Below are 27471 nucleotides of genomic sequence, written 5' to 3' on the forward strand. Positions count from 1 at the left end.
CTTCCAAGATATTGTCGTGGGTCTTCCTTGGAATTTTTAGGCAGTGCAGTGAGATCAGATAAGGGTGGATGTATCTGAATCATTTGCTTGCTGAAAATATGTTCTAAGACGCCTGAGCTCAGGATGCTTCAACTTTTATAGGTATTCATACAACACACGTGTGTTGTAAAGAGCTTCTGGGTTCTGTTTGTATGTTGTGAAACAGAGTTGCTTCGAAGGTGTTTTATAGAATCATGGAATGATTTGGGTTGAAAGGGACCTTAAAGATCCTCTTGTTCTAACCCCTTAAGTGGGCAGGGACATCTTGCACTATCCCAGGTTGCTCCAAACCCCATCCAACCTGGCTTTTAACACTTCCAAGGATAGGGTATTTCTTTTTAGGTCAATGGGGAATCAAAAGCAGATTGAGACTGAGAAGTTCCTCTCCAAAAAATGATTAGATTGCAGATAGTGCTGGTATTTCAATGTGAAAATAAATATAAAATGTTCTTTTTGTGGAGTCTGTTAATAGTTCTGTATCAAGCATAGTGTGGCCAGCAGGACTAGGGAAGTGATTGTCCCTCTGTGCTGGGCACTGGTGAGGTCACACCTTCTGTGTCCAGTTCTGGGCCCATCACTGCAAGACAGGCATGCCAGGAGCAAAGTTGCCAACACCAGGAGGATATTCGTTGTATAATTCCCTTTTTGACTTGCTTTGGCACAGATTTGCACACACAAACGTGACATTGGCTCTTTATGCCATTGTTGTACATGTAAATTTTGAAGGAACACCTAATCCATTAATGTCTTCAGATCTGATTTTCTTCAGACCTTTAGAACACTCATCCATTAAAAATCTCCCTGAGATGGATGAATGCTCTGAGAATCAGATCAGTGATCCCCACCTCCCTCTCCTTGCCCTTGCTCAGGAGGGCTGCTGAGTGACCTCTCCTGCAGAGTGTCATAAATGAAATTATTAATAAAGCAAGGGATGAAGAATGGTAGGGCTGCTGTGCAGACTCGTCTTTTTCAGCAGTAAAAGGCAAAAGTCACAGCAAAAGGCAAAAAATCATCAGCTTTCAGACTATGACAGAATTTTGTGAATCAATTCTTTAGACCTTCATATCTCTGGAGATATTGAATTAAAGAATGGTTTGGGTTGGAAGGGACCTTACAGCTCATCTCATTCCAGCCCCTACCATGGGCAGGGACACCTTCCATTAGACCAGGTCCAGCCAGCCCCATCCAACCTGGTCTTAGCACTAATCTAAGTAAGGTCTCATGAACAGTCTCTTTTCACAACAGTTGTCATCCTAACATTGTGTTCTTTTGGATTTTACCTTCCGTTGGACAAAAATAACACTGGGAAGAACATTAGATCCACACTAGTTTTAAATTAGAGGAGTTTTAAACCCATTCTGTTCAGTACCTGTGTTGTTTCCTGACTGGAATGAGCTCTCCCATGCTGGAATGTGTCCATAATCCTGCCAAGGGCTGGTGTTCAGTTGACTAGACCATGCACCACCACAAAGCTGTTAGAAAACATTCTGACAGTCTCAAATATATTTATCTAAACAGCTTCTTTGGGTAACCTGTTCCAGTGCCTCATCACCCTTCCAAGGAAGAATTTCTCCCCATTATCCCATCTAAGCTTGCCCTTTGGCAGTGGGAAGCCATTCCCCCTCGTCCTGTCACTCCAGCTCCTGATGAAGAGAATATCAAATTAGAAATGTAAACGTGTATTTTTTGAGAAGGCAAACTGCTCTGCATTGTGTGGTAACTAAAGGATGAATAATATTTTTTGCAAAGAAAATTCTTTAATCACATATTGTCTCTTTTACTTGGTATCTGAGTCATTTTACAATAGTAGCATTAAAGAGTGCTCAGGATTTGCTTTCCAAATGTGAATCCAAGCAGCTCTTTGTATGTGGCCCAGACTTATTTATCCAAAGGATTTTCCAGTTCATGGCAAGATCAGATCTCACATGTTGGATGAGCATTTGCAGCCCTTTCCTGCCAAGCCCCTCATGACCAGATACTGGAAGAATGAACCATATCAGAGCAAAAGGGAACCATTTGTATCCTAAACCAATATTTTAGAGCTGGGGTGAAGGCACTGATGGGACTTCAGGAGCTGCAGTGTCTTGTTAAAGCCAAAGAAAATGATAGAACCTGAATTGGTCTGATGTTTTCAGTTATTGGGAGCCAACAAATGAATGATGGTTTCTTCCAGGTGCCTGTCACGGTTATGTTTGGCATTAACATGGGCCAGTGTGTAAAGTTAAATGTAACGAAGAGGCAAGAAACAAGAAAAAGTGGGCAAAATCCAAATGAGCTCTTTAACCTTTCTTTTAGCACAGCTTTAAACCCCATTGCTGGATTTGTAGGTTAATCTCCAGCCCAGCTGTCACTCCCTTTCATAGATTTAATGATTGCTAATTAATAAAGTCAGTGCTCTATAGTCTCTGGCAATTAATCACTGCCCCTGTGAACTCTTGCAGGGGCTAATTGACAGAAGCTTATTTAAAAAGATCACAGAATCATGGAATGGTTTGGGTTGGAAGGGACCTTGAAGCTCATCTCGTTTCAACCCCCCCACATGATGATGTTGAATCTTCTATACATCGGCCAAAATGCTATTTAATTTCTCTAGAAATGGAAGTTTATTTTTGTAGGTTAGGATCTGGGATTTTTAAAAAATTTTTCAAAGATTAATTCATCTTTCTGCCTTTCTGTACCTACCAGTGGTTTGCTGCCACTGCCAGCTCTGCACCCAGCCTGGATAGTAAAATAAACACAATACTGGAGTAGTGGAACATGTTAATTCAAGTGCTTGTGTGGGCAGGTGTCTTCTTTTGTTTTCCCTTGTTTTAAAGGAATGACTGACAGCTCCCAGAGAGAGAGCAGAGCCTGGCTTTGCTTCCAGGCTCACATGTCAAAGCAGGGGAGTGTATCCTGATGGAAAAACGTGAGGAACAGCTCGATGTTTCTCATCTCCCTGGGTGGGAGAACACGTCCAGAGGGAGCCTGAAAGCCTCAGCAACTCCTGTCTGGTTTGTGTTCTCTTGACAGGGGTTTTCTTGCTGCAGACCTCAAAAGGGCTCCTCCTATTCCCACAGAAATCCTTGTTTGCGTGGCAGCCCCAGAACGTCCCTGCCCAAGCACCGGGATGGTCAGCGGTGTTGGGAGAGAAAAGAATGGACTTAGTACAGGAAAAGAGATTCAAAAATAGCCTTGAAAAGTGAATTAGTTCTGACTTCAGTTGAATGGAGATAAGGGGAAATTTCCTGATCTTAAAAAAACCACTGAGGAGGAACTAGAAGTTAGTGTGTCCTGACAATGAGGTTCTGAGTGCAGAGAGGGAACCAGCTTGAACTGCCAGGGCTTTGCACTGGAAGTAAAAATGATCAGGAGCCACTTCTGTGATGATACAATATTTGGTGTGAAAGAAGTTAAGGAAGTAGCTTTCCATGTAGCACTCAAAATGCAGGGAGGTCATTAGGAAAATTCACTGAATCTCACAATAGTTGGGGTTGGAAGGGACCTCTGGTGATCGTCCAGTCCAACCCCTGCCAAGGCAGGGTCACCTGGAGCAGGTGACAAAGGAACACGTCCAGGTGGATTTGGAATGTCTCTAGAGAGGGAGGCTCCACACCCTCCCTGAGCAGCTGTTCAGTGCTCTGCCACTCTCATGGAAAGAAGTTCTTAATTAATTAGGGAAAGAAAAATGCTTTAGGGCAAAATAAGAAAGGTGATTAACTGAGTTCCAGGTGAGTGTGTAAATTTTAAGAAGAGTGTGTTCTTTGAATGTGCTTTTCCTCTCAGCTCCCAGTTATTGATTTTTTGGAAGTCTTTAAGGAGTAGAAGCAGCTGAGTGTACTTGTGCAGAGCTCAGTCAGTGTGTGGATATTCCAGTGGATGTACTAAATAATTCAACTCATCCAGATTCTCTCTAGATATCACACACAAACCTGATAATACAAATAAAGAACCATTCCAAAAGCATTAAAGGATGTTTGAGTGTAGGAACTTCAAATAGTGCAGTTATTAAGGTGTTCATGTACTTAATTGTTCAGAGGGAATTTACATCCAACTCCCAATCTCTTTTCTCTTCCCTTATTCATTCCATCTCCCTCACACACACCAGGGCTTAGAGTGTTTCTGCCTCGCTTAGAAGTGGCACTGCATTTTCTCTTTTCACCAGATTTTATGTGCCAGTCTTGTGTTTGCTCCCTGCAAAGTGCCAGATGTGTTGGCAGCCTGGTAGGCATGATTTTTATATATAATAAAGAATAATTCAGCTTTTGTGCCCTGCAGTGAGACAGTAGATTCATGGTTAACTCCAGTCATGCAAGTCCTGCTTAATGCAAGATGATTGTAAAATAAATTCCCTTTCTGTCGAAACTTTTCAAGCAGGAGGAAAATGCAAGAGATAATTTAATGGGGGGATTGTGGTCATAGGTCAGAATAACAAGATAGTGTCTTTTTTTCCAGCCTGTGAGCAATAAAAGAACAGTTGCATGTGGTAAAAACAGTATGTTCTGGACTCAGTGCCAGTAGAAAAAAGAGATTATTTTGCAAATTGAAAAAAATCTTTGGTTCACGTAGGTTAACAGGGTTTGTTAAGCAAGTCTGCAGGCAAAAGGTGTTCCATAAGGAGGAATAGCTCCTATATCCCATAGCAATCCTGTCAACTGGTAAGGAAATAAGTTTGTGATAGGATGAGAATAATTTATTCAGGCTTCCTAGAATGTCTTTGAAAAACATACACATTTATCCGGAGATGTTTTTGCTTTGCCAGCTCTGCCCAAATTTTTAGAAACCAGGCAATTTATCTTCAGGAACAGCCTGTTGTTTTCCCTGATAATGTTAACCAGACTTGTGGTGAGCCCAGACACAGTGGCATTCAAAACAAGCTGGAATTCATCCCAACCACCTTATTTTTTGGATGGCACCTGGTTCTGGGAGCAGAAATCAGCCAGTGTACCCTGTTACATGCTCAGGGTGAAAAGGAAGGTGGAAATGAAATATATATATATATATAAGTTCTGATTTCAGCAGACAAAAGTTTGAGAGATTAGTTGCTACATGCATCAGTAAAAAATATTTTTCCTTACCAATTATTAGATACTGGGGAGAAATTCTTGGCTGTGAGGGTGGTGAGGCCCTGGCACAGGTTGCCCAGAGAAGCTGTGGCTGCTTCATCCCTGGAAGTGTCCAAGGCCAGGTTGGGCAGGGCTTGGAGCAACCTGGGATAGTGAAAGGTGCAGGATAATCTTTAATGTGCCTTCCAACCCAAACCATTTTAGGATTCCTTGATTGTCTTGCAGCTGATAATCTGCTGTCCCAGTGATATCTCAGTGTTACACAATCCAACGTTTGCTCCATCCTGTCATTTTTCATTGCAATAAACCTGCCCCTGACATGTGCTGTGACTCAACCCAGAGGTCATGTTGGAAAAGCAGCTTTTAGTGTTTGAGTTGCTTTTATGTTATATTTTATTTACTGCTTTTGGCCTGTGGTCTGATAAAGCTCAGGCCACTTAGCCCAGGCCAGGATTTGGAAATACAGATGCTGCTCAGGGTCCTGCTCAGTGTGAAAAGGAGGCACTGGTCGCTGTGAGCTCTGTCACCCTGTTTAGTGACAAGGGGTTGTGGGTCCCAGGAATTTGTGACTGTACATACCACCAAGTTCTCCTTTAAAGTCACTTAATGCAAGATCAGTCATATAACTGAATGGCTTATTCACAATAAATTACTGTAACCCTCTGGTATGGAAGGGCTGAGTGACCCCTGAGCCAGGAAGCCTTGTTTTACTGCACAGAGTTGAGTAAACATCGAAATCAAATCCAAATGGTCCCTGTCAGTGAACACTGAAGTACTACTGGGATGTTTTTCTGTCCATTTCTATTATCACTGTCAAGAATTCTACTGGAATTTTTGGTTTTGTCTGGAATGAGTCTCATCCTCGGTCCTGTGTTCCATCCTCCACTTGAGCAGGAATTGATCCTGGGCTCTGTTCTAGTTTCTGGTTAGTCTTGAATCCACTAACTTTTGGCATTGTCTGCACAGATTAATTTTAAGTGAGAGCATAGTATTCCTTTGAATTTAATTAATTTTATTTAATCAATTTAATTCTTAGTGTTCCTTTTTTTTTTCTCCCAAACTGACAAGCAGGAACAGAAATGAAAAAGCTTCTTAATATATAGAATGTATGTGTTGGTGGGTATAGCTCTGCTCCTAATGAGCTTACACTTGAATAGAAAGGAAGAGTCACTTGGCAGATGATTAGTGATTGATTCATTATCTTTATGCTGGGCCTTTTCCTTAGTAAACTGGTTGTTTAGAAAATAATGTAGCCAGTAAATTTGAAGAAAGACTGAAATTTTTTTGGGGATCTCTGGCTACATTCTAAATGATTGTCATTGCTTGAGATACTCCTTTCAAGTGATTAAACAAATTCACTATTGATTGTAATTTCTTAAATTTATTATCCTGCTTAGACTCCTTTTTATCTGATTTTTTTTGGGGGGAAAATGTGGTTCAAAGCTGTTGGCTGCTTGAAATGAGCTGTGCTTTCAGAATAATGTGGCATTGCAGTAATCTTCATTTTTAGGGGATGACTAAGGCTGCATGAGAACACTGTGACTGGAGTGTTTTCTCTGATGTGAGACACTTTAAAAGGCATCTGAGAGTGAGTTGGACATCTGGACTAACTGCACCAGATCCTGGCAAGGCCAGAATGTGAATGGCAATGATTTTGGTCGCCAATGGTCTGAATTTGAGACTAATTTTTATCAGTAGCAGATCCCATGAGCCTCTTTTCCTGCTTAAATTTGAAAGTTTATGGAGATTGGGAGGAAAATTGGGAGAGGTCACGATAGGAAACGTTGGCTGTAAGTTGAACCTGACTGGTGGCACAACCAGAATGTTGTTGATGGAGGGGTATGGACAGATGCTCACAGGCCATTATGGTCGGCAAAATGTCCGCTTTATTAGAAGAAAGACACCTTATATACTGCTTATGACACTGAGACCTGTGTTTCTTGTTCACAGAAGATTGGATACATAAGGAAAACATACTTTGTTGTCCGGTGCTAATTGGATCACAGCAGGTGGCCATAGGAGATGAGAAAACTTCTTCACCTGCCAAAAACTCCTCCTTGACCTTGGCAAAAAGCCTTTTTTATTCTAACTTCAGCTCCCGCAGCCATTTTAACTGCACAGCTAATTTTACTCTTCGCACCCAAATATGCCAAGGCAATACTCATGGAAATGCAGGGGAAATTGTTCACACAATCTCAGTATACCAACAGAATGTGTCTGCTCTGTGTTTGTAGAGGATTATCCCAACGGGACGTGGCTGGGGGACGAGAACAACCCCGAGATGCGGGTGCGCTGCCCCATCACGCCCGCGGACATGCTGCACATCAGCACCAACTGCCGCACGGCCGAGAAGATGGCCCTGACCCTGCTGGACTACCTGTTCCACCGCGAGATCCAGGCCATCTCCAACCTCTCGGGCCAGGGCAAGCACGGCAAGAAGCAGCTGGACCCGCTCATGATTTACGGGATTCGCTGTGAGTGTTGCGCTGGGAATTCCGAAACGCAAATCGGGTTTTGTGAGAGCGGGGCGTGTGTGGGTGTTGCAAGTTTTGGTGGGTTTTGCTTATGAAGGAATCCCAATGGGCTGGTTTAATTAAGTTTGTTGTACGTGTTCACCGCAGATTCCCCAGTGTTGAATTCTGAATTCGGATTTTTTCAGAACTGCCATCTGTGAGCACAGCAAATATGGTAGAAACATTCCTTTTTCAGATAGTGGAACAAAAAAATAAAGCAAATGACACAAATTTCAAGTGCTCAAAGCAGGATGGTCTTGAATCTTAGTTTTTTACTTCCTATTGCTGTGTGTTATTTCCAAATATTTGCTGTGATTGTGATGGAAGAAATTTGCAATCTCAGTATCATAAAATCCGTGGATTCATAGCAGGGACTCACATGATGCTGATGGACTTGTTTCTGTTCCAGTGTGCAGGAATCTTTTGATTATTTAAGCTATTATGGAGTAATGAACAGATATTATTTGTATTGAAGGCACAGTTTTTGTTAATTTAGAAGGAATCAAGCATGGTTTTATATAGAATGTGGTAGGCACAGCCACTGGTTGTATAAGTGAAGAAGGGTCTGGATGTGCATGACTTGTAGCAGAGGATGACTTGGTGAATACACTGAGGTCAGCCAAGTCTGTTCTCTGCAATATAGTTCCAGGAAAATGGGAAAAGGTTCTTCCCCCAGAGGGTGGTGGGGCACTGACCAGGCTCCCCAGGGGAGTGGTCACGGCCCCAAGGCTGCCAGAGCTCAAGGAGCATTTGGTCAACACTCTCAGCACATGGTGGGATTTTGGGCTGTCCTGTGCAGGGCCAGGAGTTGGACTGGATGATCCTTGAACTGGATTCTGATAAACCAATAGATCTTGTAGTTAAAAGATTCTTTGTAGTCACATTTTCTGTTGGTCACCTGAAGTTGGAATAATTTGTTATACTAGAGAGTTTTGTATGGAATTGCTAGTTTAAAATTCCAGTGAAGGCTTAAAAACATGGCCAGAGAGAGCCTGTTTGGAATGGTGCTGCAAGAATTGGATGTTTTTATGCTTCTCTTGGGACAATGTGTGGGATAGTTACAGGGAAGGAAATGTGGAGAGTTTGATGATGCCACTGCTGTGCTTTGCTTACACTGAGCTGAGGAAACACAGTCCTGTTGACCTGCTGTTGTTTCTAGTGATTTTCTGGCTATTTTGGGCAAACTGATTCCCAAAACTAACCCCCTCAGATGACTGTGTTAGGCCAAGTTTTGTCTCATTACTTACCTGAAGGAGAAGACTTCAGGCTTCTTCTGCAGATATGTTAAATATGTATTTTTAAGAGATATAATAATTTAGTTCTGATCTCCAAACCCTTTTTGTCTATTGATCTCATCAAAGTAAATGATGCTTTTCTAGTGTGTTTTTAAAACTTGGATTTTTGTTGACAGTAGTTTTTGGGGACATGAAGAAATGGATCTTTCTCCAGTGCTAAAGCAAGTCCCAGGCAGCCCTTTTCCCATCACTTTAATCCTTGAGCACAAATCACACAAGTCAGTTTGGAATTGGTTGTGTAGGAAAATCAGATTTTTGAAGATGTGAGCAAGGGGAAGGAATGTGCCCATGTGACCAAGTGCTCCAGCTGGGGATTATGTCATTTCTGTGAGGCATTCTGACCATGAAGAAACTGGATTATGGAAGTGGTTCCTGCAGCTGGAAAAGGTCTGGAATGGTACAGATGTAGGAGCAGTACATCATGAGCACGGTTTAGAGGGTTTGAGATCCAAGTGTCTGAAAAACACCTTTATTTCTTCTTCATGTTGATCAGTGTGTTGCTTTATTTTGGGAACCAGTCCATAAGAAACAAAGGACTGTGGATATCCTGTGGAGAAAATTCCTCCTGTGTGGGTCTGACCAGAGTTTACTAGTTTGGGTACCAAAATGTTAATGGTTCTTGAGATTTGCTACCACCATAACAAAGAATCCTGTGGCAGCAAATGAAGAAAACTCATGTTAACTTGATGAAGCAGCAAATTTAACAGTAGCAACAGTGGTCCAGAAATGATGATTCCACAGAATAACTTAATTTGTCATCACTGGGAGTAATTAAGTGGAAGTGAGGTTGGATTTCAGTGGTCTGTTCATGGCTGTGGATGAGTCCCAGCTTTCCAGGGGAGGTTGTGCCCATGCTCAGTTTGGTGGCAGAACTCCTGGTGAGTTCATCTGTGCCATGATTTCATCCCTCATCTTTGCCAGGGGGTTCCTGGGAAGAGCTGTCCCACATCCCCCTCACCTCTCCACACACCAGCTGCTTTTTATCAGGGAACTGTTGTTCCATAAAGCTGACCAAAATTTGAGTGCAGCTCTACCTCAGGTGCTTGTCCCAACAATGTGGTTTGATTCTGCTCTGGTGAGACTTCGATGCATTAATTTAAACATAAATGAAAAATCCAATGTCATCAGCCTCACCCTTGCCAGTCACAGCTGGAGGAGCTCAGGCCAATAGAAAGGATTTTATTTTTCTTGCAGTTTGTCAGTGGAAAGATATTCCATCCTTTTTTTCTATAAGAAAAACACCAAGCAAATCTGCGTTTAATAGAGCAGATATTTTGTATAATGTGCAAAAAGTATAGAAAATGAAGAGATGTGTGTTTATTAAAAATTCTTGATCCACTGCACAAAGTTCACCACAAGAGAGAGGAAAGTTTATCTTTGGAAGGATAAATTTTCACTTGTGGGATGAATTTGCCTGTGGGGTGGCTGTGGTAAAAGAGAGAGTTTTTGGGCACAAAACCAAAATGACTTAAACACAATATATGTCATTAAATAGCTCATTACTTCAGCCCTACTAAAAATGGAGACATTTTCTGGTGAAATCTGATACTAGAACATCCTCAGTTGTAATTTTCTTTGCACAACAGAAAATACAGGGTTAGTTTATAACTAATTTATAAGAAACTCGATAATACAAAGAATGATTTTACATGTCATTGGCAAAAATTGAGAGGGGATTTCTGAAGTTCGGAAAAGAAAATCTATCAGTGGTTCTTCTTCTTCACATTAATCTAATTAAATGAAAACAAAATAACATTAGTTATATATATAATGTATATTTTTATATTTACATATTTTATATGTAAATATTATATACACACATATATTTTATATGTATAATCTATATGTTTATATATATATTAGTGTGTATAACGTTGTTAGTGTGTCATTTCTGTGCAATCCTCTTGCTCTGCACGTGGGTTTTTGCACACTCTCACCAATCATTTTTTCCCTCATTTGTCAGTTTTGGTTAATTGATCACTAATTGCATTAAGGGGAGACTGTGCCCTGAGTTCAGTTGTGTTTTGGGACCCCAGAAATCCTCTGGCTCCATAAAGCATCTCTTGCTCAGGGAACTATTTATGTTGAAATAACTCTCATGGCAGGGACATGATTGTCACTGAGAAAAAACAACTCAAAACCATAAGTACCCCACCCAAACCCCCCAGTGCTGCAGAGGGTAGGAAACTGTGCTGAAAGTTGTCCTGTTGTGTTGAATTTTCCCATCTGCTTCCAAAATTACCGTGTAGAGTGAATTTTCACCATTTTCCTTCATGAGTTAACATTTATCTCATCCAGAATCCATCCCTGTCATCTAAATGCCATAGGAATAAAGTGTTATCTAAGAATACCTAATGATAAAGTCTGATTTTTAACTGTAAATGATGTATATTCTGCTTGAATTGGCACATTTTCACTTTTTAAGACATAATTAAAAATATAGGATAGAAAGAAATTGGTGATCAAAGCTCAGTGTTTCTGTTCTGTGTAATATTTTTTCCAGTCAGGATGGGACCACTTTCCTAGTGGATTAGTTGTAAGAGATGTTAATCCACTGTGAGAGAAGTTGTGTCCTCAACAGAGGCCAAATGGAATTAAACACTGGTGCTGCTCCACACAAACTGACACAACAGCAGCCCACACACATTTGCTTAATAGGAAACATATTTGGCTGGGTAATTTATGTCGCTTAGATAAGATATTTATATATATATATATATTATTGCACACAGCCCCAAACATAAGGCAGGTTGGGCCAGTTTAAGCAGCTGGTCACTGGTGTCCAGTAAAATGTGTGGTCAGTCACTGCTGCTCCAGCTTCTTCTTTGGAATGAAGATGTTGATCTTTAATAGCCATGCAGGATAAACAACAAATATACCCCATTTCTGTCTGTCTTAAGTATTATTACTTAAATATTGGAGAAAGAGCAGTGAGTTCTCAGAGAGGAACTGTTGGCTCTGGTGTTTCTCACCAGTGGGTTTGTTTTATGAGATCCTCCAGACTGTTGTTGTTTTATAGAATTGTTTTCATGGAATCATGGAATTGGGTTGGAAGGGACCTTAAAGATCATCTCCTTCCACTCCCTGCCATGGGCAGGGACACCTTCCACTACCCCAGGTTGCTCCAAGCCCTGTCCAACCTGGCCTTGGACACCTCCAGGGATGGGGCAGCCACAGCTTCTCTGGGCAACCTGTGCCAGGGCCTCACCACCCTCACAGGGAAGAGTTTCTTCCCCAATATCCCATCTAACCCTACCCTCTGGCAGTTTGAAGCCATTCCCAACTTGTCCTGTCACTCCAGGCCCTTGTAAATAGTCTCTCTCCATCTTTCTTGTAGTCTCCCTTCATATACTATAAACAAACATTTCAGTTACTGAAGATATGCCCTATAAATACAGAATATATTTAGTATTTTTATTTTTTTTAGCTTTCTAATTAAAAAAACCTTTTTATTACTGTATTTTTATTAACTACACCCTTTTTTCTTTTATATCCTTATTTCCTTCCTAACCTTTTACACTTTTTTTGCATTTTCTCTGTCTTCCTTTCATTTCCTGTTTATAATTTTGGGCTCTTTGTGTCTCATTTCTGAATATCGTTCTAATCACTGACTTTTAGATACATAGCAACATACAGTAGTTTACCAGTATTACACCAAGATGCTACAATTCTGAAATATCAGCAATTGTAGTTGTGCATCCAGACCTTGAATTCCATCAGGAGACTGTTGGAGAGCTCCAGGAAAATTATCCAAATTGGCATTTTATCCTATCTCTAATTTAATCTTTCATCAGCACTAGAAATTGATGGATTTCTGTAATTTGGATTGTTGTTAATTGTCATTTCAGTCCATCCCCTTGATGGGGGATGACAGCTAACTTGGGAATCAGTCATAGCTCTGGATAATCTGGAGGTCGGGGGGGAAGAGAATGGGCTATGGGATAGTGGCAGTGCTCAAACTAATGATTTGCTGAGGATCTCTGATCTCTTTCTTCATTCTATAGGATATTAGTTAACCTTCCAAGCTGTAGTAGCCTGAACAGGAGTTATGTGGTTTCTGTCTGGTGGATGAGCTCATCTTGTGGTCCCTGGAAATCCTTTTTGCCAACATTTCTTCTCCTGGTGATGAATCCCACGGACTGTAGTTCTTGGGAAGTAATTATTTACTTCAGCCTGTTCCTGTGGTGTTATCACGGAGTCCTGGAATGGTTATGTTGGGAGGGACCTTAAAGCTCATCTGGTTCCACCCCTTACCATGGACAGGGACACTTCCACTGGCCCAGGTGCTCAGCTCAGGTGCTGTAGCATGTTTCTCCTCAGCTGCCAGGTCACGGCTGAGGGGGGGACAGATGTCACTTCAGTGTGGAGGGTTGAGCACCAGCAGACAAGAACGTGCCCAGTTCTGCAGCATTGTGCCTGTGCCAGATGGGGAGGGCAAGAAGGTCCTCCTGGTCAAAACCTCTGCTCTGAGTCTCACTAAGAGGGCCTCCTCCAGCTGGCAATGTCCAAAAAGCTGTGTTTGGTTCCTTGTGAAGTCCATAGGTGGTGTGTGTTCTTAGGGACAGAATTTGGGGAGAGAGGGGGGAGAGTTTGACTATCTCATACTCCGGAGAGTGAGAAGCAAAGTCAGGGAGTTCAGCCCATCTTCAAAAAGAAAGAAGTGACAGAAAGCATTTTCTCCTCTCTGAAAATCCTTAACTCCTGTTGCTCCAGCACCCTGGGGAAGGGCTGTGTGCTGCAGCAGAGCTGCTCCTTTAGCACACGTTGTCTTCTCAGAGCTGCAAAAGTCTGGCTTCAGTTCCAAATAGCTGCTGCTTTGTGAATCAATTAAATGCTGCCACATGGAGGGCAGTGATAACCTCTTTTGAGGTTGGGCAGGAAGATAATGGGAGAACCCATTGAGTTTATCTCAGCACCACAGTTCTCAGAAGTGGCATCACTGCTGGCACTTCCTATGGGCTGGAATTTAGCACTGCCTCGTGTTTCCTTCTTTCCTGGGCACTTCTGTTTATTTCAATTACTTTCCTGGCCAGTTACTGTTTGTAAACTGAAATAAAGGCAGCGACTTTTGGGAAATAAAATCAATGGTGTGGTTTCTCTCTCCTTCTCCCACTTCTCTTGTTGTTCTTGTGTTATACAAGCGAGGAATTACATTTTCCACTCTTGGATGTAGCAACTGCTGTCAGTCCCAACTGTGATGTGTGTGATTTGATCGTGTGTGATGTGCTGTCAGGCACTGCTGAGTTTGCAGGCTCTGCAGAAAATAGAAAATGAATGCATGAGGTCACTTGGACCACCTCTTCCCACAGTTGTTCCATCCTTTGATACTTTCCCGCTTTGGCCAAACTTAGTTCAAGTACGTGCTGCAGTGTGCAGGTCTTCACTCCTGCAGAGGCAGCTAAAAACAGTCTGGGAGCATGAAAGTAGCTTTCTGAGTGACTTTAAATGCTGCTTCAGGAGTGTGTGAGGAAAAAAGCCAGCCAGTTGGGCAACTGGAAGATGTGCTCATTGGGAAAGTTATTGCTACAACTGTTGTAACTCAGTTGAACAAAAGCTGTTTTTTTCTGAGGACAATCAAGGGAGTCTTGTGTGGATTTCAGACATCATTAGATATTCACATATTAACAATCCTGGTCTGAGAACCCAAACCCTGTGAGAGGCATTGGACTGTTTATGATCAATGTATTGAGTGTGATGTCCAAGGATCATCTTTATCAGCACTGCAGATCCATCAGAGCTCTGAAGTTACAAGTGGAACAGAGAGCTCTTTGTATCACCCTTGTATTAATCACTGTTTTCTTTGGGCTCATTCCTCCTCATATGGAACTGCTCCAGTGTTATGACTGTCTGCAGAGTAGTTTCTCCAGTGTGCACTGGTGGTGTCCCTTTAGGGCCTAATTCAGATGGATGCAGGGTGTGCCTTACTGTCACCACGTGGAGAGGAGGCTGCTGGTTACTCAGTGTCACTCAGGCTCAGTCCTGGCATAAATAAAATCTCCTACTGAACTTCCAGCGGGCTCCAAACAAGAATTATTTACTATTGAAAGCCTATAAACGACCAAATTGAGCTTTTACAGTGTGGTTTTAGAAGACACGAAGAGTCTAAGAAAGTGTTTGATCCCTGACATTTGGAGAGGAAAAGCAGCTCAGCCACCAACCACGGATTGATCTACACAAAACTTCTGTATATTCATCTGGAAAAGGCATTGCTGCCTGCAGGGAGAGCGGGGAGCTCACAGAGCCTCCCGAACTGAATTCCAGAAAGTCACAGACTTTCCTGACTTTGAACTTTCCTTTCTCCATCTCCCAAGGGTTAAAAAGCCGATGGAGGAGGTGCCTCCGGCCGCCCTCAATGTCATTGGGGTTTCTGCCCAGCCAGTCCTTCCCAGAGCCACGAGCTCCTTGGGAAGGGGGGAGATGTGCATTGTTGATCCACCAGGGAGTTTTTCTTGGCAGCCCCTTTGCCATCCAGATGGGCTCCCGAGGCAGCGCTTATGTAACGGGCCGGCTCGGGAAGGGGTGGTGGGAACAACACCCCCCTTTTCTATGGGCTCTGCTCCTCTCACAGCACACTGTGCTGCTCCATGAAACACAAACAGCTGATTAATCAACTTCTCTGTAAAACTGTGCCTGTCAACCCCCATGTTACGTGTGGTTGTTGTTATATGTGCTTATTTGTTATATGTGGTTATTGGCAGCAGCTCCCTAAAATCAGAAACATTTATTTATTGCCTCGATTGAGGTGATTCCATTTGTTTGGAGCAACAGGCTCTGATTCCAAGCAGGCAGTTGATCCTTTGGCAATGATCACATCCTACACTGAACTGTGTCCCGTTGCAAAGCACAGAGACAATCTTGTGGGATTTCTCCCAGTGAAGAAAAGAAATATCAAGACTGTAGCAAGGAAAAGCTGACTGTGATCACAAATGACTGTTCTGACATTTTAAATGTGCAAAACTAAGAGGTAAATTTAACTGAAGGCTCCAAGTTTGAGATCCTGTGAGGGCATTTTAATTATGCAGAAGGAAAATAATGGTTCTCACGAGCTCATTAGGTGTTTTATCTGGAAGGAGATCATTAATGGCTGAATAAGTCAAACAAGTGTCAGAGTTGTTAGGTCCTGATCTTTGAGAAAAGCCTTTTTGGATGAAAATACCTGTGCAGCCCATATGGAATTGTGCCCCTGCCATTTCCAGCTGTCCAGCTCCAGCTGTAAGGAGTGCAGAGCTCTGCTTTCATCCTGGGACCCGAATGTTCCATGAGTATTTGAGGAGGAAATGAAACACAGATCTTCTCTTTCCAAGGTATCTCCTTTTATTTGCCGGGTGTTTGGATTTTTGCAAGATGATTTTTAGGACAAGCAACATCTTTTTTAAAAATGGGGGAGAAAAACAGAAAGAAATGTTGGACATTTTTTAAAGATGGGGAAAAAATAGAAGCAAATGTGGGACATTTTTTTAAAAATGGGGGAAAAAACTATAAGCAAATGTCCTTTGTCCGGTGTCAGCATAGTGGAGGAACTCTCATGAAACTTGTGACCTGTAGCAAGGCTGTAGGAGATGACAGGAAGACTTTTCTCTTTTCAGATTATAAACCCTCTGATTTCAGAATTATTTTCTTGTGGGGTTGGTTGATTGATTTCTGATAATAGTTCTGTTTATGCAGCTGTTGATAGTCTGTCAGCATCAGAGATCTGTGGAGCTTCCACCCAAGGGTGCACCAGGAACATCACAAATATTCCATTTCTGCAGTGATTAATTATTTCTACAGTGATTAATTAATTCACTCAGTCCCATTCCACAGCCCTTCTCTGGTCCTGCAGCTCCTTGACCTTTCATAGCACTTGGCAGGAGCCGGGAGGGACTTGGGAATGAGCAAACACGGGAATGGATAAAAATCCGCCCGTTCTTGCCAGAGTGGGAATTTGACAGCCCACTAGATGGCAATATTTGAATGCTTATGGCTCTCACCATAAGGCAGAATAGAACAGGTTCTGCTTGTTGTAAAACAGGTAAAAACAGCCTGACTACTTTTTCAGAGAAGTGTGAAGTGTGTCTGAGTGTAGGAGCTTTTCTGCTTTGGAACAAGATTCCTCAGTGGCATTTGGAGATTCTAGATCCTAATTAATTTTAATCTTTTATTTTTGAAACCTCTGGTAGGGTTCATCTAATGTGAAGAAGAAGGGCATTTTAAATAATTTTAATTTTCGTGTTTCCTCTGGTTCTGTGATATGTTAAAAATTAAATATTCAGACAAATATGGTAAATAAATATTAATAAATATTAATTAATCAGACAAAGTAACTTTTAGTAAAATTGGCTTTTAGCTGAAGGAGAGGAGGTTTAGATGGGATATTGGGAAGGAACTCTTCCCTGTCAGGATGGTGAGCCCTGGCACAGGGCACAGGGAAGCTGTGGCTGCCCCATCCCTGGAAGTGTCCAAGACCAGGTTGGATGGTGCTTGGAGCAACCTGGGATAGTGGAAGGTGACCCTGCCCATGGCAGCGGGTGGGACTGGATGGGCTTTGAGATCCCTTCCAACCCAAAGCATTCCAAGACAATTAAATTAGCTGTTCGATATTCTGGTAATTGGCAGCTGGTTGTTATTTCTTGCATGACCAGAGCAACTCCTGAGCCAGAGACCCATCGAGAAGGACTTTCCTTTGCTCATGGAATGTTTGATTTCAAAATCTTTGAAAATCCAAACCCTGCTGTCTGTGTTTTACAGAGAAACGGAGACCTCCTGCCTTTGGGATGAGAACTGTTTTCTCATCTCTTCACTTTCACTTTAACCTGTCCCTCAGACCCAGCCTGGCTGTGCAAACACTTTGGTTGCTGTTTCGTGGCAGTTTAAAAGAAGTTAATTTCAGAATTGTTTCCTCAACATGATACAGTAATTTATTATTATTCATCATGTAATAATATATAACTTATACTATTATATTCAGGAAAACTTTCATGCCTGTTCTTCCAAGTGTCTTAGTGTTCTCTGGGCGTGGAATTGTAAAACAGCAGTTTGTCTGAACAGTGTCATTGGCATTTCAGAAGTAGTTGCTGATTGTAGTTGAACTTTTCTGCATTTCTTTGATCCCAGAAGATATTCCTACCAGACAGGTAATTAATTGGAATTTGGTTTAGGAACTGGGATGAGAAAACATTGTTTTAAATTGTTGGTTTGCTTGAAATATAGCTAAAACATGCTATTTTCTTACTGGAGATAAAGAGTTTTTAGGTATTTGTTGTAAAACAGTTGTAAAATGAGCAATTACGTGCTTTGTCACAAAGTTGCCCAAGGTTTGGAGTGATCTCTAGTCTGGAGTTGAGTTCCTGTTGTCCAAGCAGAAAGGAATAGTGTGGAATTTTGAGGTTTATTTATTTTTATAATTTACTTCAAGAGTATAATAAAATAATCAATTTTCTATGGAAATTTATTTGCAGAAATCCTCTTAACCATATCGTCCATAAGTAGGAAGACAGGGAATCTCATTCCTTTAACAATGAGAGAGCATTTCTTTTCTTTAAAAGCTGACAATTGGAAAGTTCAGATTTTTGTAAACATTTCATATTTATGTATTTCACTGTTTAAAATATTCTGGTTGCTGACACAGGTTAGTAAATCCTTCTTTATATGTGTGTAGTAAAATAGGAGGATCTCAGTTGTATTTGGGGCTGTTTGGAAGTACCCCCTGAACAGTTTGTACCTCGACACGTGGTGGTTATGGATTTATGGCTGAAAGGGATGATTTGAAAGGGAAAATTTGAAAGGGGTAATTTGAAAGGGATAAATGTAACAATGAAACAAAGGAACTGTTTCAGAAATAAAAAGAAATAGGAAGAAATAAGATGTAAACCAGACTAATTACTTGGTAGCTGAATTTTCCTCCCCTCCTGCCTCTCTCCAAGTTTCTAACAGCTCTCTTTTTGGCCACTGTGGATGAGAACAATGGGATGGAAAGTGATTATTCGGTGACATGATGGATGTGACTTGGAGGAGCCTCCAAGGCTCTGCCATCCCTCCGGAACGGGCGACTTTTCCTTGGAGGAGGAGGACGACGCTGCATCCCTTTGCCCAAACCTAAACATTCCGATTTTTGGAGAGGGGGAAGAACTTCCAGCTGTGGAGATCCTGTCGGAGGAGTAAACAATTACTCCATTTAAAATGATTTCAAGATGGGCAGTGCAAGCCCTTGATTCCGTTGGAGGAGTCGGAGCCCGAAGGCGCAAGAAGGAACTTCGGAGGTGCTTCATTTTTCCCTCGACCGTTCCAGTGTTTAGTGCAGCAGATTCTGTTGTCATGTGCTATTGGTTTAATAAAAAGGCCTCCAAATGTATGACCCTGCTGAGGAAAAATGCATTTTGTGAGCCAAGGCCCCGAAGAATCGCCCCTCTCCACGACTCGGAGCAGGCAGATCTGAAGCCCTTGTTTTTCGGATTATCCATCATGTTCCCGTCAGTTTAAAAAAGATTCTCTTTGTCATTTTAGGATTTGAGTGATGAATATGACAGCCTGTTGTTTTTTCTCTAAGCTTTGAAAATTAGGTTAAATTTGAAAATGAAGGAGCAGTGAAGCAAATCTGTTTGGATTATGTATTTATGATGTAAATATGTATTTATTTTATTCGTGTGGCTGTTGGATTCTCTGGTGGTAACACTTTCCCTAATCTTTCCAAATGTAGCAAAACCAGTAGGAAATTCTGGGCCATCTCAGCATAAAGGGAACTCTGCCAAGTCCATGAAAATAATGATTTAGCTTTTAATTTTCCAAGGAAATGTGGAGATCGTGGCGAACAATATCCAGTATCCAAATGCAAACTTCTGACACGGAGTTTGATTTTTAGGAGCTGATTTTGAATGCAGTATCAGGATGGAATATTTCATGTCTGGTTTTGATCTTACAAATGTCTTTTCTTCCTCCTCAGTTTGTTCTTAATTAGATTTCTTTACAGTTTCATGTTTTCTGTGCGTTGTTTCGTCTGCTGCCTGACTCCTGACCTTTAAGAAGGAGAGGATTACTTTTTCAGGAACATGGTTTTCCTGGGATTTTCTTATTTTAGAATTAGTCCTGGTTTTTAGAAAAACCCAAACCTTTCCCTCCTTATTTTGTACGTTAGATGCCCCAAAAGTTTGGGAATGTGTTATCGTGTCCGACATCGGTGCTGACAATCCCTGTGTTTGTACCAGATCATCTTCACTGCATTTCCAAGCTCTTTTTCCTTTGCCTTTCCAAGCTTTTTTCCTTTGCATTTCCAAGGTTTTCCTTTGCATTTCCAAGCTTTTTTTCCTTTGAATTTTCAAGCCTTTTTTTTTCTTTTGAACCAGAGAAAGATTTATTTTAAATATTGTCAGTATTTTTAATTTTATAGGAGCTTCCCCAAAGCTCTCCCTGTGTTTCTAATCCAGGATGTGGAAGGAAAAGCTCAGCCTGATGCACCTGCTGGCTTTTAAAGCTGACTTTTTAAATTTTCCTGATGCATGTTTGTCTTCTTCCTGAGCTTTTGCTGGATGAGATTGGAATGTTGGCTTCTGATTTCTCCTTTTTCGTGTCTCCATGAATTCCCTGTGCAGACTTTTTAGTCTCCCAAACTCCCAGGATCAGCCTGGTTTATGGAAATCTCTCAGACTCTTGCAATTTATTAAAAAACTGAACTATTTGAAAGTCTCTGGTGTGTTTTCATAGAAAGCTTTGTTTAGGAAGTGAGATTCCCAAAAAAAGCGAACCTTGGCCCTTTAGTGTTTAAAAACAAGGACATCCTTTGTTTTGAGTGTTACAAAAGCAACGATCCATTGCCCTGCATGAAAAGATCCCTAAAAACACAGTCAACCAGCCTTAAATCACCTAAATCCTGCACTTCCCCCTTCTTTAATGGGCATCTCTTTGTCAAAGTGCTGAATTATGTTACTGAATGTATTTTTTATGTGTGTTTTGTGGCTCAGAGACACTTTGCTGTTTAAAAACACAGCGTTTGTGCTGCTTTTGGGTAGGAAATGGTCCGAAAAAGTCAAATCCCTTCCCACTTAGGTATTCCTGCCTTTTCTGCTATGGGCTTCCCCAAGTTAAACATCTCATTTCCAATATCCTGCTTTAGTGTTTGGGTGTTTGACGTGCAGGGAATGAGGCAGCTGAAAGCTCCCCCGCCTGGGATCGTTTATGGATAGGGAACAGAGGCAGCACGCTTTGCTTTTCTGGGATTGTTTGCACATGTTTTCAGGATGTCCTTCTCCACTGCAGGTAAATCACATTTCTAATGTCATGGTGAACTTTTTATCTGCTTCAAAACTACTCCACTGTTGTTAACATTATATTTTCCTTCAGTCACCGGAGGACTGTGAGGAAGTGTGGTTGCTCAAGATCTGAATAACATTTTAGATTGTGATCCCAACTTCACAGATATTACTGCTGAAATTTATTGAACCTTTCTATCAACTATCTTTGGACTTAAGGGCTAATTTTTCATGCCTAATTTGTATGTGCAGTTGCTGTGGCTGAGTCTGCAACTGGGGTAAAAATCAGTGCACTGGTTGTCTAGACCAGTTTTACACCTTTGATTGCTGTAACAGCAAGTGGGAATTTGAGGAATTAAGGGAAAGAAATAGAGATGCCTGGCTTGGAAAATCTGCCTGATGCTTTAGATCTCTGTAGTCTAAAATCTTCTCTGACTCTGCCCTGTTTAGCTTGTTACCTGTTGTCTGGGCTTTTCTCTGGAGCCATGTTCTTTCCATGAAGGGAATGGTAAACCCTTTATGGCCATTCCTTATCACATTGATTAAATTACAGTGTTTGTGATCAGTGGGTAGAATCATGGAGTGGTTTGAGTGGGAAGGGACCTTAAAGCTCACCTCATTCCACCCCCTCAATTGACAGGGACACCTTCCACTAGCCCAGGTTGCTCCAAGCCCCATCCAACCTGGTCTTGGACACTTCCAGGGATGGGGCAGCCACAGCTTCTCTGGGCAACCTGTGCCAGGGCCTCCCCACCCTCCCAGGAAAGGATTTCTTCCCAATATCTAATCCAAACCTACTCTCTTTCCATGTGAAGAAGGTCTTTCCCTGCCTTCTCTCGATAAAGTAATTTCTGGGATGTTTTATGTCACAGCTCTGGTTCATCATCTTCCTCATGCTGGGAGACCTGAGTATGAACATCTCACTGCACCTGATGATCTCTTGTCCCAAATAATTGATATTACTTTTGATTTCTCCTTGAATTAAGTGACATCCTGGAATATCCCAGGGATTACACTGTAATAGTTAAAATTCCAAACCAGACAGCTTTTCTCTGAGAGTTTCCTCTGACTACACTTGATCAGTCACTTCTCTAACCAGGGCAGCACAACGTGAAAGTCATTAAAATGTACTTATGGATGAAATATGGACTTTTTTTCCCCAAACTAACCACAGAGCACGTGACTGTGTTTTATGTGGGACTCACAAGTGCTTTTGTACATCCTGACAGCTGAGGGTGGGTGAAGAGTTAAAGCACAACTATTTTTATTGGACATCCCTGCAAACATTTTTGAGCCCATTTCTCTGTGTAATGCACATTAGTAATAGATCAGGCTGAGAAACGTGGGATCAGGATTTACAATATGGAATGTGCTTTCCTTTTGCTGACACCTATGGAAAGGGAACTGTTGCACAGCAGCAGATGGTAATTTCAGCCCATTTTCCTCCTTTCCTACTTCCACCCCCTTTTTGGTGACACAACAAGAGTTGTAAAGTTCTTGCTGTCACTTTAAAATGAGAAACCATGGGGTCTTTGAGGCACTTTCGGGACCAGTCTTTTTTCCCCCTGTATATTCTCTCCTTTATTCAAATGGCTTCTTAAACAGATCTACAAAAAAACTCAGAGCATCAAAAATTCAACATATTTCAGAAATGATGCCATAAAAGGTGCAGTTCTCCATTTGGCTCTGTTAAGCTCAGTAACTGCAGCTTTCACATTCTGAGGACTCTGGTTTCATTTGTAATACAGAGGAAACTATGAAGCTTTTAGCTTGTGCAAACCTGGAATTTTGTGGCTCCAGGCTTCAAATCATTTGTCTTGCAGTCACAGAGCATGTCCTGTTCTATATATTCTATATACAACAGCTTAAGCAAGTACTTCACAGGATTAGGATCCCATTTGAGAGGAAGATTGAAAGCTCAGTAAGTGGAAAAGATTATTTTACTGTGCAAGGTATGAAAGGAACTGATACCAAAAAGAAAATAAGAATTTTAGAGACACTTCAAGCATTGTTATGTTGAGCAAAAGCTCCTGTTACAGCTTTGGCTTGTTTAACTGTGGGATTGCACATCTGAATCTGAGAAGTTTAGAAGCACAGTTTTAGAGACTGTTAAAAATAGATCTGCTTGAATTCAGGGGTTTTGAACCTCATAGAATTATAGAAACCTAAAATGGTTTGGGTTGGAAGGGACCTTAAAGCTCATCTCATTCCATGGGCAGGGACACCTGCCACTATCCCAGGTTGCTCTAAGCCCCGTCCACCTGGCCTTGGACACTTCCAGGGATGGGGCAGCCACAGCTTCTCTGGGCAACCTGTGCCAGGGCCTCACTACCCTCTGAGTAAGGAATTTCTTCCCAATATCCCATCTAACCCTGCGCTCAGGCAGTTTAAAACCTGCCAGTTGTCCCTTGTCCTGGCACTATCTGCCCGTGCAAAAAGTCCCCCCCTATTCTCTTCTTCCTTCTTATATGGGCAGACAGTGACTGGATTTTTCAATTATTTTTTTTTTCTACAGCCATGAGCATTATGAATTTGTTGTAGTATTGATGCTTTTAAGAAAATACAAACCCCCCTGAAGCTCACACTGAAATGGTCACAGTCTGTAGTAATACAGGAGGACCTCGAAGCAGCTGACACTGCTCAACATGTTTCCTTCCCACTTTTAAAGCCATTTGTGCAGATGTTGAACCAAGTCTTTCTTGTCGTAATCATTTTACTCTCTCTGGTCCTGGTGTATCTGGGCTTTCCCTTCGGGTTCAGGGGCTGCACGTGGCGATAAAACTGGTTTGAGTTGGCAGCAGGGCTCAGTCTGGGTGAGCTTTGCTTCCCAGCGCTCAGCTCAGCTCCTGAGTCAGCACTGTGTTTATGGAACACTTTGGCAACTTAACACCAAAGGCTACAAAGTACATCATGTGGCTCTTGAAATGACTTAATTCCAGGAGTAACGTTTGCGGAAAGGTCTCGTTTTGTGTTGTTTTTGTTGGAGTCTGATCAATTTTGAGCTGAGCTTTAAAATATTTTATTATTTTTGTTTGGTTTAATAGGAGTTTTATATGGTCTCCTGCTTATCAGACTTATTGTGGGGCACTATCAGTGAGAAATAAAGCTGTATCCAGTTTTGGCTTCAGAGTGCTGGATCCTCTGTCACTGTTGCACAGTGTGGATGTAACAGTGCAGCTCCCGTGGATGGAAGGGCAGATTATAAAATTCCATGGACAGACAGAACTGTGCATGTATGATTACTGAACTTTGGGAATAAATTTTGTTGGAATCACACCACTGTACAGCTTTGGGGGTCTTTGTTGAGGTCACTGTATTCCTTTAGGCAATGTGGGCAGTTCTAAAATGATCCTTCGTTCACCTTGTGTGTGGGACTGGGTGTGTCATCTTGGAATTCTCTGGAAATACAGGTTTATGCCTATTTTTGCCTCTTTTCTTTGTAATTCCAGGCCACCTGTTTTACAAGTTTGGCATCACAGAGTCCGACTGGTACCGCATCAAACAGAGCATCGACTCCAAGTGCAGGACAGCGTGGAGGAGGAAGCAGAGGGGGCAGAGCCTGGCTGTGAAAAGCTTTTCCAGAAGAACACCTTCATCATCCTCTTACAGTGGTTCAGGTAACAAACCAACACCCCCCCAAAGCCAATCAAACCCCAAGTGAAAGGAAAACTCGCAGTGATAATAAATTCCATTTGTTTTTCATTATACCTCAATGTTTAATGCGAGTGTTTAGCCTCACTGAGATGCTGAGAACATACAGTCAAAAAATCATGGAATGCTTTGGGTTGGAAGGACCTTAAAGATCATCTTGCTATGGGCAGGGACACTTTCCTCTGGTTGCTCCAAGCCCCATCCAGCCTGACCTTGGACACTTCCAGGGAAGGGGCAGCCACAGCTGCTCTGGGCAACCTGTGCCAGGGCCTCACCACCCTCACAATAAACAGGTTTTTTCCTAATATCTCATCTAACCCTGCTCTCTTTCAGTTCCTGCACATATGTTAACTAAAAAATTCAGCTCATGCAGCTTTGTGCTCTCATATGTTTTATTTTCACCACGCTCAGTTCTTTGAGTAGAAAATGAAGATGTTGCTGCAATTGTTGTTCCTCGGAGGAGTCAGTGACTGAATCTTTCACACCAGGCAGTGGGACGTGCTAAAGGTTGTTCCTGAAGGATTTTCCTCTGAAGGAATTAAATATGTTGTAGGTGATTCTGTATTTCCATGTAGGTATGGAGGCAGGAATAATAATAACAACTGAAAAACCCTGACCCAAGAAGTGTTCTCGGAGGACATTTCTGGCTCCTGCTTTTAATATAAAGCAGCGTTATGGGACATTTGTACATTAGATATTAAAACCAGGGGTTTGGAAGGGAGCCCAAGGAAAAGGAAGGAAGTTTATTTGCCTGCATAAAATTTTTGGTTGCATGTTAACACTAACCACTGTATCTCATGCAAAGAAAGCCAAAATCTGCTTTCAATGGAAAATTTTATGTGCTGGAACAGAGAATCACATCCAAAATCCTCAAATTAAAACAACTAATCAACCTAATGATAACCATAAGCCTTATATGTTGATGGGATCTTTATTTTCAGTCTCTTAGCAATCAGTATTTTAGAATAAGTGGATATTAGGGGCCTGTGCTCATTAGACTGTACCCTTTGAGTGGTGTTGAGATTTATTATTTAAAACTATTATTTAATCTTCTGCTTTGGAGATTTGGAAACACCAGTGTAGAGATGGAAAACACAGGCTAGGCTCAGTGAGTTTCTGCCTTCAGAAGGCCATAAGATAAATTTTGGTGGGTTCTTTTATTGTGGTTAAGCTGAAAACTCATTTTTCCCCTTAATTCCACTAAATTAATTTGTAAGTAAGATGTTCCATGGGTAAAAGACCACCTGAATTAACTCCTGAACAACCTGGTCTAGTGGAAGGTGTCCCTACCCATGGCAGAGGGTTGGAACAGGATGAGCTTCAAGGTCCTTTCCAACACAAACCGTTCCAGGATTGTGGGATTTCAGCATGTGCTGTCTGAGAAGGTGGGAGATGAGGTGTTTCTGCAAGAGCCACCTTGGTGTTTTTAGTGGTGTGCCTGTGGTCCAGCAATCCCCAGGATTGTTTTTATGGCACCTGCATCTCTCCCTGTGCAGGGATCTCATCTCCCAAGTCCCCTAAAGAGCAACATGTCCTTGTAGGGATGTCTTTGGTCCTGATGATGCTGAAGGTCAGCTGAGGCATCTTGGCATGTCCTTGGCAGGGCTGTCCAGATGTGCAGCCAAAAGCAGAGTCCAGGCAATAACAGGAACAGCTGCCTTTGGTAACAGTGTGTGAAAATGTTCCCGTGGTGTCAGAGGCTTTTGGTAATTTTCTTGAAAATATTGCTCTCCCTCAGAATGTCTTTGGCATCATTTTCTGGGAAGCTGAAAAGGTGGGAGGTGAATTCACCCACTGTGGAAAAAACAGACCCACTTTATAAAAACAGAGCACTTTGCAGAATCAGGTGGTCCTTTGAAAAGTGATTTTGCAACCCAAACCCAAGCAGGAGTGGTGTTTCACCTGGAGAAAGAGGAGGAACAGGAGAGCAGGTTGAGAGGCTCAGTGAGGATATTGGGAAAAGAAATGGAAGAGACAATGTAGATTCACACATGTTTTGAAAGGTGGCATGACAGGGCTGTAATTCCACCTCTGTGTTCAGGTAGCTCCAGGAACTGCTCAGGAACTGTGGTTTGACATCCCTGAAACCCCTCAATGGAATTACAGCCTCAGAATTCCCAGGCATCTGTTCCTGATTATCCCCCCGTACAGTGGAGGGAGCAGAATTCCTGCTGCCAGCTCGCAGTAATATTTCACAGCTCTGAAGTAAAGGAGGTCTGTATTTCACAGTTATGACAACAGAGCTGTCAAATATGGCTTTGGAAAGTGTTCTGTATGAACCCAGACAGTTTTTATAGGAGCATTTGTTTCAGGGGGCAATTTAAGGTGAGCCTTGAACACTCTGAAATTCAGCTACTTGAGAAACTGCCTTTTCCACTGGTACAGCTTTAAAGTCCAGCTTCCAGGTGCTCCTGGGCAGGTCTCCACCCTGCTGTGGTTGTTGCAGAAGAAAACCTGTGTCAGGTTTCACTGGGAAGGATGTGGGGATATAGAATTGTAGTTTTTTGCATGTTCTATTCAAAGAATCCCAGAATGGTTTGGTTTGGAAGGGACCTTAAAGCACTTCCCATTCTACCCCCCTGCCACGGACAGGGTCACTTTCCACTGGCCCAGGTGGCTCCAATCCCTGTCCAGCCTGGCCTTGGACACTTCTGAAATACTCTCAAATCCACGTGATCACTGCTGCGCTGGACATCCTCCCCTAGGA

The 27471-nt window shown here is 42.0% G+C and overlaps 1 protein-coding gene across 4 annotated transcripts in view; it reads left to right on the forward strand.

Moving 5' to 3' along the window:
* BANP (BTG3 associated nuclear protein) overlaps positions 1-27471 on the forward strand; it is a 123702-nt gene that overhangs the window by 34678 nt on the left and 61553 nt on the right. For all 4 annotated transcript variants that reach the window (XM_032701012.1, XM_032701010.1, XM_032701013.1 and 1 more), the window contains 2 exons: positions 7319-7558; positions 24563-24730. In XM_032701012.1, the coding sequence (XP_032556903.1) occupies positions 7319-7558; positions 24563-24730 (408 nt within the window). The remainder of the gene's footprint in view (positions 1-7318; positions 7559-24562; positions 24731-27471) is intronic.

This window comes from Chiroxiphia lanceolata, chromosome 13 (genome assembly GCF_009829145.1).
Source record: "Chiroxiphia lanceolata isolate bChiLan1 chromosome 13, bChiLan1.pri, whole genome shotgun sequence".
NCBI lineage: Eukaryota > Metazoa > Chordata > Aves > Passeriformes > Pipridae > Chiroxiphia > Chiroxiphia lanceolata.